Source organism: Coturnix japonica, chromosome 1 (assembly GCF_001577835.2).
Source record: "Coturnix japonica isolate 7356 chromosome 1, Coturnix japonica 2.1, whole genome shotgun sequence".
In the NCBI taxonomy this organism is placed as follows: Eukaryota; Metazoa; Chordata; class Aves; order Galliformes; family Phasianidae; genus Coturnix; species Coturnix japonica.
The window spans coordinates 172,707,207-172,720,073 of record NC_029516.1 but is presented as its reverse complement, the minus strand read 5'-3'; the positions used below and the strand labels follow the sequence as shown (position 1 = coordinate 172,720,073).

Here is a 12,867-nt window from a genome sequence, read left to right as displayed (position 1 = left end):
ACCAATTCTCAAGCTATTTACAAACACAAAGGAGGTGCTGATTTGATATCATGGTTCCTTAAACACAGCCCTAAATGCAGATATAGCTCTTACTCCCGTCCGTTCATCATATATGTGAGGATATTAAACTGGTAACTGTTCTTCTGTTACAAGTTAAGCCCTTTGAAAAACATCCTAAGTATGTTCATGAGAACAAGGATTGTTTTACTGTGATTATTTGCTCCAAAGTGCAGTTTTGCCCCTGCAAGCAAGCAGATGCAACAGAGATAAGGTACTACTCCGCATCATAGGATGCCCTGTGTTAGTTTTGCATCTAAAAACACAGTAAGGTGGGGGGGATGGGGGGGGGGGGGGGGGGGTACAACCCTCTGAAAGCTGCTTCCACATTTACCCCATTCCATATGACCACTCAATGATGACCAGCAAAATCAACACCGCGTTAACATGGTGCTAATCAGGCACAATTTACGTTGCCCACCAGATCTCAAAGCACATCTTCTAAGTTGGTTTTGACAAGACCACACCTCCATCCACATAGTTAATACCCAAGCAAGCCAAACAAGTGAGGAAAGATATTCATCCTCCAGCACTGCTGTCACTGTAGCAGAGATGATATGGCACGGTTCAAACACTGAGCATGAATGAAATCTCAAAGTCCTCTATGAAATAGCTGCTGTAATGCCACCTCTGCATCCACGCAGCATCCCTTCCTGCTGGTTATACCTTGTTTCTTTAGGAATTAGAACAAAGAGCTTGTTCATTATTAACAGGAAAATGTAAGGCTGTTATACAACTAATGAACAGTGTTCAAACACGAGCTCCTTGAGGTGCATGGTTGTAAGCTATATGGACATCTTCCAGCATTAAATCTATAGATATGAACTAAAAGAGAATCAAACACAAAGCTATGGAGCAGCTGCCCACCAGAAAACCACAAGCCCTGACCAACACACACCCCAAACTATTCAATTCTCTCCTCCATCACAAAATGAACATGGATAGAAGCTCCACGGAGATGCTGCCCATCAGTTGGGATTTAAAACCCATTCAAGATTCTAAGCTCAGAAGAAAAAACACTCTCAAGTTTTGTGGCTGTTCATGAAGGTTTTTCAATACATATATTTCATTCAGTGTAAGTGCTCTGCCCACTTGGTATCAAAGTGAAACCGTATATAACTGAAACACAAACCTCTTTTGTTCTCCAAAGAAAAACTACATACAGCTGGGAAGCAACGGATGCTCAGAAGAACGTTCCTTCAGTTTTCAAACAACTCTTAGCAACTTTCTGACTTAAACACATAAGAGAAAAGCACTTGGAGAACTAATATATGTCAGAATCACATAGAGAAGTGGAGCCTCCACAACTGTTTGTCCCAAAGCTTAAAATACCGTGGCCAGAAGTTACTGGCCCCGCATCCCTTCCCCATGTTCCCAGCAAGGCAAAGAGTTTAAAGCACCCATAACATCTATAACTCACCCCCCTACCACAAAGTCCATTCAATAGAATAAGCAGAGAAGAGCTGTGTTGTTTTTCTATTGATACCCCACCAAACCCATCAGAAATCATAATATTTGGATTTAATACATACACTTGGAACACAGCTCACTACCTCTGATATAATAATATACCTTTAATATTACTTTATTCTGCAGTCCACACACAAGAAAAATACATGATAATTGACATTTTTTCCATGCACTGAGCTTAGTTATCTTCACAGACATTACTTAACATTAATATTTTCATTGCAAATGCAATTGCAAATATTGAAGCATGTCAATAGCTTTTCTTCATAAGGTCAGCAAAACTTGAACAATACTTCTATGATTTACCTTTTATATAATGTAACAGGTAGAGGAACGCAAGGGAAATGTAAAATAAACGCCTGTGTTTCCATGAGTTAACCCTATTTTTTGGAAGTTAGTGGATCTCATTTTCCCTTTTCATATTCATTATGTATTGGACAGCGTAAGGAGCAGTAAATGAACCGTATTACGTTTTGGCTGGGGTGAACTCACAGATAAAAGCAATCTCATTCCATGGCAAAGCTCCCCCCACACCCATTTATCCCCAAACCCCTACAATGAGGGTGGTATGATGGGGAAGGAGTCAAATCTGGGGGGAATGCTGTGCTATATGGCCCCAAAGCAGCCCTGGGCTGGGATTCTCCAGCAGCAGGAAGTTTCTATGGGGCCTACCGAGCATGCGCTGTGAGCCCAGCAGTCTCCCTATGTGGCAAGAGTGCAGAGGCAACAAGCAAACCAATAATCGAGGCAGAGAGCAACAAGCACCTTCCCCCTCTGGATCCCTGCTGGCATCACTCTCCTAGGCCCCGTGCTGCTGCCCAAGGCCTTCCTGCAGCCATCAGAGGGAGATCGGGGTCTGGCATCCTAAACCTTGCTATGCCGAAGGGAGAGCAGAGGAGGAGCAGACAAGGCATCCTCTGCCTCTACCAGCTCATAGGGTGTCATGGGGGTGAGCGAGGAAGAAGCTCAGAGCCCCCCATCCCAGTTGTGAGAGGAGGAAGGGGGGGAGGAAAGGATGGAGCACNGGGGGGGAAGGCTTCTGTGTGCCCCCCCAGCACATACACAGAGCGGGGAGGAGACCCCTTTTCTTTCCTCACCCCACATAGAGGAGGAGGGGAGAGGGAGGGGAGAAGGGGAGAGGTAGAAGGCACTGCCCTGTACCCCTCCCCACTCTTTTTGGTTTAGGGAAGAAGTAGAAAGGGACGCAGTCTGGGGGGGGGGGGGGGGGGGGGGGGGAGGGGCACAGCGGCAACCCCCAGGCAGTGGGGAAGAGAGAGAGGGGGGGGAAGAGACCTAATGCAACCATTGGCCTAAACAAACAAACAAAAAAAAATTATTTAAGATAAGCTTAAATAACAGAGAGCTGATGTTGGGGGGGGGGGGGGGGGGGGGGTGGGGGGGGGGGGGGGGGGGGGGGGGGGGGGGGGGGGGGGGGGGGGGGGGGGGGGGGAGGCAGAGCACTGAGGGGGGTCACCACCACCTTCCAGCTCCTCAATGAAGGGGTTGGGGGACAGAAAGGCATCACCCCAACCCCTTCAACAACTACCCCTGTATGAGAGGGTATGAGAGGGTAAAAGAGGTTCAATCCTTCCCCCCCCAGCCCCCCCCAGGGCTTCACTCCGGGAATCCCAGGCCCCTCCTCTCCCTCATCGCGCTCCACCCCCGGGGCTGGGAGGAGGCGGGGGGGGAACAGCCCCGGCCCCCCCCTCATACACACAACCCCAGCGCCCCTCACAGCGCGGCCTGCCCCTTCCCTAAAGCGCTGAGACGAAGGAAAGAAGGGAAAAATGAGAGGGAAAAGCTGAAGGAAGGGACCCCCCAGGCCGCTCACCCTGATCTCCAGGTTCCTGTGGAGGCTGCAAGACTCGTTCCAGATCGGGGAAAGGCAACTCGGGGAGATCCAACAAAGCACCGTAACGTTCGAGGAATGAACAAACGACGGCGAAGTTAGGCCAAGAACCCGGACAACACGGGCCGGCTGGAGGAGGGGGAGGCGGCGATGGAGCCGGAGGAGCCGCCGCCGCCATCTTGGAGCCGGGGATGGAGAAGGAGCTGGGGAGGGGGCGGGGAGGGAGGGGGCGCTGCCGAGCTGCGCGCCGCCACGATCCCACAATACACCGCGACACGGGGGGCGGCGACCAGAGCGAGTCCGGGCGGCTCCGCGTGCGGCACGGGAATGAAAACAAGGCGGGGCGACAGGGGGTATTTATAAGAGGGCGGGGCCTCGGTGTGACGCGACCAATGGGAGGAGGCGTATGAGGTGAGGGGGTGGAGCCTAGAGGCGACGCTGGCCAATGAGGGAGGAGGTGGGCGGGGCTTCGCGTTCTCCCGGCTGTGGTGGTGGTTGCCGGGTTGGGGTCGCGCGGGTGGCGGGTGAGTGAGGCGGGTAACGGTCGTAACGGCTCCACAGAGCTGAGGGGACGGGCGGGAACGGGCGGCAATGAGGGGCTGAGGGGAGAACATGGGGTGAGTAGGGCTGACCGCCGAGCTATGCGAGTTTAGGCCTTACCCTTCAGTTCGTGTTCCCGTGGGGTCTCAGCAGCTCTTTTTCCCCGTTTAAGTTGTCTTTCTTCACACCTTTCGCTCTTTTTCCCTGTTTAAGACGCCTTTCTTTGCACCTTTCTGGTTCTCTTTATCAGTGTTAAAGAAATACTTTGCTCTCCGGGTCATATTTGATGGCTTTGAGGTTTGTGTCAGCTCCTGCCGCTTCTGAATGGTCTGTTGTGCCTTTCCCCTTTGGTTTGTGGGTTCTAATGGATGTTTGTGTGAACCTGTTGCATTGCAGATATGTGAGGAGCAATGTATTAACCCAGGCAAATAGTGCTTCCCTGTTGTAGCTGCGTGCCTGGCTTCCTATTTAGTAAAGCACTTGTACCTGTATTAATTCACAAAGCAGCAAAGAAATAATTGCCCCGTTATTCTCTGTGCTGAATTCAAAGTGATGCTGCTCTTCCTCCATGTGGTGTTAGAAGCAGAGCACTGAGATGGATGCCACATCGTGCTGCTGTTTGTTTGCATAGGAAGACAGTCCAAAGATCCTCTTTGGAAGAGGTTAGAGCCGAAGGGCTCTTCCTTTAATGGGTGTCTGCAAGGATCTGCTGCTGAGGGTTTCTGGGTGAGCCATGAGCACAGCTGCAGAAATAACCTTTCTATCTTTGTAATGCAGGTTTCACACCATCCTCTTCGGCTCTTAGAAAGTCATTACCTTTGTGACGCAGCAGCTGGCAGCCGTGCTAATCTAAAGCATTTCCAAGGTACCTCTGATTTGTGTCTTGCCATCCAGTGCCAGAATCCCACCAGCAACCAGACTGCGGCTCCTTGAAGGGCTGAGAAAAGGGTGTTAACTCCCATAGTGCAGCCAGGCGATGCTTTCCAAGGCATAGTCTCTGCCCTGCTGTGACTGTGATAGCTGGCCTGAAAATGACTGTGGTTAATACCAAAAAGCAGTTGCTCTATAGCAGCACTGATAAGGCCTCAGCTGGAGCGCTCTAACTGGTTTTAGGAAGCACTTCAAAGGAAGATGCAGACCAATTGCTGGTTGTCAGGAGGGGGAAAATGAGAAAATAAGCAGAGATTTAGAAAATATGACTGATGGAAAGGCCAAGAGGAACAGAGATTTATTTAACCTCAAAGAGAGAAACAAAGACTCAGAGGTGGGTACCTTAAGTCTTCAGGAAAGCAAAAGATGGTGGAGGGGATAAAGACTAAGCTGTTTTCCTTGTCTACAACAAAGATGTTTGGAAATGGTAGCTTTAATCTGAAACAGTGAGGACTGAGATCTGAGAGAAGATGTTATTTATGTGCTTATCTGTCCTGAGAAATGACATAGGGAGGCTTAGTGTCTGAAAGGAATGTCTAAGGAGAGGAGGCTTGGCCCCTTTGGTTGTGTGAAAGTCCAGCATCTGGATAGGGAGCAAGGAAATATGGTTTAGTGGGTTTCTGTAGGAGGACGGTTGGACTAGATGATCTTGTAGGTCCTTTCCAACCTTGTGATTCTATGATTCTCAGCTGCTTGATGCGAGGACATACTTACAGTTCTTTATTAACGCACTGTGTATGTTGGCCTGATGTTATGCATTTAAATATCTGTTTTTCAGACTTTGGTTCAACTCCGTGATGTCTTCCCCTGAAATTGCTTCGCTGTCTTGGGGGCAGATGAAGGTGAAAGGCTGCTCTACAACATACAAGGACTGCAAAGTGTGGCCGGGAGGAAGTCGGACTTGGGATTGGAGAGAAACTGGGACTAATGTAAGTTTGCTGTTTCTGTCCATCCCACGCTTTACGCTGTGTGAGTAGTAAATAAAGATTGTTTTATGGGATAGAGAGGAGTTTATGTGAATAATCAGAAATCCACAGGAACTGAGCTTACATGTTTGGAAGAGAACAACACATGCAGTTTAATCACTTTCTTTGAGGTTCTTCTTACTGATTTTTAAGTGAAAGTGTTTAGATACGGTGTCGTATGTGCTCGTTTCTCCATGGAAAGCTCAGAGCGTGGCTTAACCACACAAACACTTTCCTTCATAGCCCTATACCAAGTGAGTACCCTTACAGTTTTTGTATCCCTTAAGCTTTATTTGTAAATGCTATCAGAATGTACACAAGTAAGGCAATAATATTGATGTTTCGGACTTAGAAGTAGCGTGATAACTACTGTGTTAGGAATTAAATGTTGATAAGTTCATCCTATATCGGGGCTTACACAAAGATAGTTGTATTGGCTAAAAAGATAAACCTAATCCACATTTTCTAAGCAAGGGTCAAAGCAAAAAAGACCTGCAAGCGGATCAGGTCTTGGAGTCAGCTGTACCCATGTAGGCCCTTCTAGACACTGCTGTATTCATTTTAATGGAACTTTAGTTTTGGTTTTGGAATTCCAATGTAATCTTTAGGGAATAGGATTTGTTAAGCTGTTGGAGTTCAGTCTATAAAGAGTATATAATGCTGTAGCTTTTTTGTTTTTCAAGAGGAATCCATGTTTTAACAGTAATGATTCCCCTGGTTTAATTTAAATACATACATGGCTGGAGATACAGAACAAATGTAGCAGCTGAAACGTTCCTGATGGTTTCCATCACATCTTTATTTCCTTCCAACCATCTGAAAACAGTTTCAGATCACAGCCACCTACTAACATTCAGGGGTGTGTGTTTTCCTTTTAAAGTATCAGACAGAAGGTGTCAGGTGATAGGGACGACTTTAACTCTGGGGAAGTTATTGGATAAATCCTCCATTGAAACAGGAGAGTTGAACTTGTTAAATGAAAATAAACTAGTTGGGTTATTCAGAGAAGCGGATATTGTGCATCATCATTAAGCAGAAAAAAAAATCAAAACCCATTATTTTAAGTTTTCCCATAGAGGCCACTTGTAAAGCTTCTTCCCGAGGACAGTTCCATCACTCTTACAGCTATGGCAGCCACAGAGTTTGGCGATTCAGTTTAAAACTGAATAGCAAGCAACAAATACAGAGCTGGAATGATGTTTTTCAAGGCTGCAGCTCTGAGTCTAGAAAAATTACAAAGGATTTAATTCGATCTTTACTGGAAACAGAATTCACTGGATTCATTTTCTGCACATTTCCTCATGGTAGACTGCAGTGCGTCTGCATTTGCTGGGTATGTTTTACCTGGGGCTAGGTGGAGCTGCTCCCTGTGTTTGGTAAGAGGGCAGTGTTCCTCATGTCCTCCACTCCAGCTAGAAGTAAATCCTTTCCTTCTCTGCTATCAAACCAATGCCTGTTAGGCAATTGTTTCATCAGGAAGAACTGTACAACTTGCTGTGCGAGATTCTGTAACTAAGCACTAATAAATAGCTCATATGACCTTAACCCTTGGGGATAAAAGGCAGCCTCCCTGACTGGCTGTGTTTCAGTGCCATCTGCTAATGGGAGAAAAACAGTCCTGACAAGAAGACCAGGGAGCAAAACAGGCAAGAAATTCTGCCCTCTCTCCTTCCCTCCTGCTGGCACAGGAATTACCTGCAGTGACACAGTTATTCCATCATGTTACATGTTTTCTCTAATGATCAATTTTCATACTGGGGGAAGCCCTCTGATCAGAGTGCCTTGTGTAGGAAGCTCAAATCCTTTTGTTCCATGGCTTTCATGGCTCAGCAGTACTTACTGTGTGATAGCAAACCTTCCCCAGCAATCTAATTGCAGTCAACTATCCCTGTTTTGTCTAAACTTTGAGTCTACCTTAAAAACCCTAAAGGGAAATCATTACCTATTCTGTTGTAAACGCGTACGTGTAATGATTTGACCTGATAAAACTCTGCAGCTGAAGTGGCAGTTTAGGTATGGATATCAAATCTCAATGCACTTAAAGAGAATGCAGCTTGGAGAACCAGAAAAGCGACTCATCTCTTGCTGAAATTCCAGACATCTTGATGTTAATTCATTGAAATCATGTAGTGGTGAGTATAGGATAGTATAGGATAGGGGATAAAGATTTATGGGCATCTCCATTCAAATAATGTTTGGCAGAAGTCTGCTATGGCATTACCCACTTAATGGGAGAAAACAGACTCAGTCTTCTCAGAAAATACTTAAGAATCCTATTTAAGAAGATACAGAATACATTAAAATTGAAGCTAAGGGGAGAGTTAGTGTGACATAATAATGATATCATTTCATATCACGTGTCTATTTCTGGATTTGCATGCTGGAAGTGTATTAGTACTATAGTGAAAGTGCAATCAAAGTGCTGTTACAGATCATTTTTCTTTCTTTAGAAAGAGTTTGGTTTCAGAGTTTCTTTCTCAAAATTAAGAATAGAACAGAAATTGAAGATCTGAAGTCAATGAAGCCAAGCGGCATTCAGTCCTCTTCAGTAAATGAGATTTACAAAGTAAACAAGAAAGGAATTTAATCATTTTAGTTGTAATTAAAGTGAGTAAACTTGAGCTTGCCACAGTCTGTATTAAAAACAGGTTCTGTTCACTTTGAAAACAAACAGCAGTGCATTGTGTTTTATTGATCTCAGCGTTAATGCTGATAAAATGCTGGTTGTTAGACATAGATGTTATGTTGTAGGTCCGTACCATGTATCATTTCATTTTTAACTACTTAAGAAAAACATCTTTATTGCCAACCATTGATTTACTGTCATCCTTCATCTGAGGGTAAAATACCTTTTAAAATTGCCACTGTTAGTGTGCACACAGGAGCTGGTTTACACCTTGGGATTGCTCCTTTATCCTGCTAATCTAAGGACTGATCTAAACACAGAGTAGCCTTCCTGGCTGGTGCTGTCTGTACATGGACTATGTCTTTCTTTCCCTCGCACTTAGCATTCTCCAGGAGTGCAGCCAGCTGACCTTGAAGAAGTTGTCAAGAAGGGTGTTAAAACTCTTGTCATTGGCCGTGGCATGAGCGAGGCTCTGCAGGTAGGTTTTTGTTCCCCAATAAACCTAAACTAGAGCTGCTTGTTTGTCTTCCTCTTCCGGAGGATGGGTTAAAAATCCACGATGCTTTACTAAAAGCAAAGAACTTGGGGTTGCTGAATTAACTGGACTGAACTGCTGCCAGGAGTGATTCTCTTCCTGAAAGAAGCAGCATTTGAACTCCTCTGTCTTGGTGTCAAACAGAAAATAGACTTACATTCTGCTGCAGAAGCAATTTAAGCAAGGAGCTTTTTTTTTAACAATGTCATTAGTCCCTGCTCTTAGAACAGGTTGTGAACTGGCTTTAGCCTGCTGTAAATACCCCGATAATTAAGGCCTTTTTGTCACTGATGTTGGCTGTTGTCCTTGCAGCAGGTTAGCCAGGTCCAGAAGGCTGAGAAGGGCTGAGCTTCCCTTCAGGAGAAACAATTCTTCAGGTTTCTATTAATTTCTATTAATTACCTTCAGCTCAAATTCTGTCCCCTCCTTATAAGAAGCTGCACTTTAAACTGCATTCAGGAAGAATGGGAAGTTTGCTTACACTGGCTTTATTGAAAAGAAAAAATGGTGTCAATCTTAACAATACATTATCAGTTTGTCTACTACCAATAACTTATGTGGACCTACAAGCAGATGGCATCAGTACTAAGAAATGCCATCAGCCTCATGCTGCAGAGGGGAGAATTACCTAATGGCTGCTTTTTCCTTTCCTCTTCTCAGGTTCCTCCATCTACTGTGGATTATCTTAAGAAAAATGGGATTGATGTGTTGGTGTTGCAGACGGAGAAGGCAGTGTTAGAGTACAATGCCCTGGCTGCTCAGGGTGTCAAAGTGGGGGGAGTCTTCCACTCAACGTGCTGAAGCACTGCCGCTCTGCAGCCTGCCCTGACCTCAGCCAAGCGCTGGGCATGCCTTGGCTGCATCAAATTACACTCAGCACAGTGGGGAGGTGCGTGCCAATGCATTAATGTGTGCTGCAAAGCTAAAATGCAAGGGCAGCTTATGAGTTCAGGGTTTAAACAGAGTGCTGTTAATGAAATCTTTAAACTGCAGAACGATTTGCATACGTTGCTTGGGATTGAGCTAATCTTCCTCTGAAGACTGTCTGCATTCTGGTTACTTTTTGGCTAAATTAATGAACTCTGGTTAATTTTTGGCTAAATTAAGACACTAAGTTGTGAATGCTTTGATTAGGAAACGGTGCAGAATTACATTATTAGCTACTGCAGCGTAGCCATAAAATATCTGATGATGACAGTCAAGTGATAAGTATGAAGTGGCGTCGAAGGATCACTTTATAAATGAGTTTAATAAAGAAATAAAACATAAGGGAGACCCAGAGCAACAGCTCTGCCTCCTGCTGGTGAACTCACTCAGGGTATAACCTAACACTCTGCTTTACGCAGGGCATACAAAAAGCTGCCTAGAGGGAGTGAACAGAAGCTGTGCCTTAACCATTTTTATCATTCATTGAAATTGAGTTGTGGAATATGTTTCTATGTGAAAGTACCTGATTAAAATGAAAGTCCCTACCTGCTTAAAATGATCAGGAAGATCTGACACAGAACTGCTTGTAGGAAACCAGTCTAGGTTGCTACTAGCAAGCTGGGGATGGAGATAGAATTCTTACCCAGCAGTAGCTGCTGATTTAAACGTGACAAGTGTGTTACACTGAAGAAATTAAAAGTTCTTCCAGTTGCTGTTCTCCTTTTGTTTTGCCTACTTCTATTAACATTACAAGTTACTTATTGTAGGTTCCTTTCTCTTCCACCAGACTCGCTCAGTTCTTCATTGGCGCAGATCAAGTCTGAGCCTATTAGCAAAAGAACAGAGATGCTGAGAAAAGCCCTGAGGCACTCGGAGCTGTCCAGGGGGCAGCAGAGAAGCTCGGATGGGTGTGAGAAGTAGATTGCTTTCCCAAGCCCCAAGAATAACCCTTTACAAATGACTCCACTCTCTTACTATTTGTTCTAGTAATCATTTTATCTGATAAAAACACAGTGTGGCATAAAAGCAAAGGAAAGCTCTGTGCTTGTACGTTTTATCTTGCCATCTCCTAATTGCAGCAGTACTTTCTAATAGCGTGGCCATATTTGAGGCACAACCCTGACCTGAACCAGCAAGAACTGCCTTTTCAGCTGCATCTCTTTGCAAACATTGTGATATTTTCCTGAATAACCGAGGCCCAGAAACCTGCAGCCTCATGAGAATGCCAGAAACCACCTCTGCCTCTGCACTGTGTGCAGACCTGTATTCATTACTGTTAGCTGATAGTGGAAAGCAGCTGCTTCTTGATCACAGTTTGATATTTGTGTTATTTCATCATCTTCTGGGCCTTGAACAGGAAGAGGCTTTCATTAAGGGGATAATTCCCGTTTCTTCAATGCTGTTTTTCTTCTTGGAGAACACCTTATCTTTTCCCTTCAGGTTTTGTTTGTTGTTTTCTACTTTCATGTGGTACTGAAATAGACTTTTTGGATGGAGCCCCTTTCAGAAGGAGGAGAAAGACACAGGAGAAAGACAGGCTCCTGTACTGCTGCTACACATTGTGTTCTTCCACGGAGCAGCACAGCCTGCTTTGCACTGCCAGGTGACTCTTAGAGGTGTGTCCTGCCCAGCTTTGTGCTGCAGCCTCTTCATTATTCCTTCCATTTGGTAACCAGTAGGAGACAGAAGATTCCACTTCTATCACAGGGTGCTGCAGCCTGCAGAGGAAGGGAAACTGCTAAGTTGTGGTTCCCCTATTTCAGGGTAAATTATGAAGTCTCACTGCTGTCAGTACCAAATTTCCAGGAGATAACCTGCTGCTGGTCTTCTCCAGCTTTACCTTCTGTCACTGCTTTCTGAGTCAGCTTTGTCGCCACACAAGTCGGCTCTGCTTGGGCTGCTCTGCTTACCCAAAGCCCCCTTTCCTCCTCGGTGCACAGTGTAAACAGCTGGGACTGATTCATCAAAATTCAACCCAAGCTCAAAATGCTCTATTACGTCTCTGCTTTCAGTTAGAGCCATCAGTCATTCGTTAGACAATTCATACAATCTCATTGCCCAAATCATGGGAACATGCTTTATATAGGGCAGGGCTTCTTCCATTGCTTCTCTGCTTCCCCCAGAAAGCAATCTCCCACCCCAGCACCCTTGTTACACAGAGCAGGGCTGGGCTGGCAGCCAGTGAGCTTCCACCCAGCTGTTCTACCATCCACAGCCCTTATCTGTGTGGAGCAGCATGCCTGAGCTGGCAGCAGAGAGATACAGGCCATAAAAAGGCTCCAACAAACCAAACGCATCATGAGCAGCATTAACAAGCCTTCAGACTTGAGCATGAGGCTTCAGTAATACTGCAAGAGTGAACTGCAGGCTAACCCCAATGCAGCACCTGCTGCAGGGACTAAACAAGCACATGAGATAAAAATGGTGATTCTATCTCTGACTTTGTCAAAAGATTTGAGAACACCAGAGGAAACCCATCTCCCTGCTCTGGAACCCAAGAAGAGGCCCATATGGTCATATCTGAATGCATGTCCCACTCTTCTTTCTTTGGGGTGATCTTTTTTTGCACTCTTTGCAGTGTGCAGTTATAACAGCACATAATTAAGATACATGAAAGTATGATTCTATGAAAGCCACGCTGCATCTGAGTTGATACCCCAAACCACCAGCTCTATTCTTAATGCAAAGATGTATTAAGCATTCCTGATAACTGATAATTTACTTTCTAAGTTCTATGGAATTGACCTAATTAATTCCAGTGGACTTAAGTGACCTGGTAATGAAGCTCCCATTAAAGCATACAAAGCTAGGCCATGTTTAACTAAGGTTAAGTACGGATTTCTTTATATATATATATATATATATATATATATATATATATATATATATATATATATATATATAAATAACTCCAGCATAGCTGTACAGGGCACATGTCAGGATGCAGCCTGCAGTTCCACTTGGAGAT

The 12,867-nt window shown here is 45.1% G+C and overlaps 2 protein-coding genes across 4 annotated transcripts in view; one reads left to right on the top strand and one right to left on the bottom strand.

Annotated features, from left to right (window-relative positions):
- Positions 1 to 3,564, bottom strand: part of RSF1 (remodeling and spacing factor 1) — a 51,331-nt gene extending 47,767 nt beyond the window's left edge. The window contains exon 1 of the mRNA XM_015852508.1: positions 3,359 to 3,564. Coding sequence (XP_015707994.1) covers positions 3,359 to 3,554 — 196 coding nt within the window. The 5' untranslated portion in view covers positions 3,555 to 3,564. The remainder of the gene's footprint in view (positions 1 to 3,358) is intronic.
- A 240-nt stretch (positions 3,565 to 3,804) lies between these two features.
- On the top strand, positions 3,805 to 10,617 carry AAMDC (adipogenesis associated Mth938 domain containing). Of its 3 annotated transcripts, none has more exons than XM_015852512.2 (5): positions 3,805 to 3,900; positions 4,694 to 4,781; positions 5,625 to 5,775; positions 8,820 to 8,915; positions 9,633 to 10,617. In XM_015852512.2, exons 3-5 carry the CDS (start codon positions 5,644 to 5,646, stop codon positions 9,771 to 9,773), a joined length of 369 nt encoding a protein of 122 aa, XP_015707998.1. In that variant the 5' UTR covers positions 3,805 to 3,900; positions 4,694 to 4,781; positions 5,625 to 5,643; the 3' UTR covers positions 9,774 to 10,617. The 3 variants fall into 3 exon arrangements, with proteins under 3 accessions (XP_015707998.1, XP_032298172.1, XP_032298171.1); XM_032442280.1 differs by lacking the exon at positions 3,805 to 3,900 and adding an exon at positions 3,923 to 3,993; XM_032442281.1 differs by lacking the exon at positions 4,694 to 4,781 and having other exon boundaries at positions 3,856 to 3,900.
- The last annotated feature ends 2,250 nt before the right edge of the window (positions 10,618 to 12,867 follow it).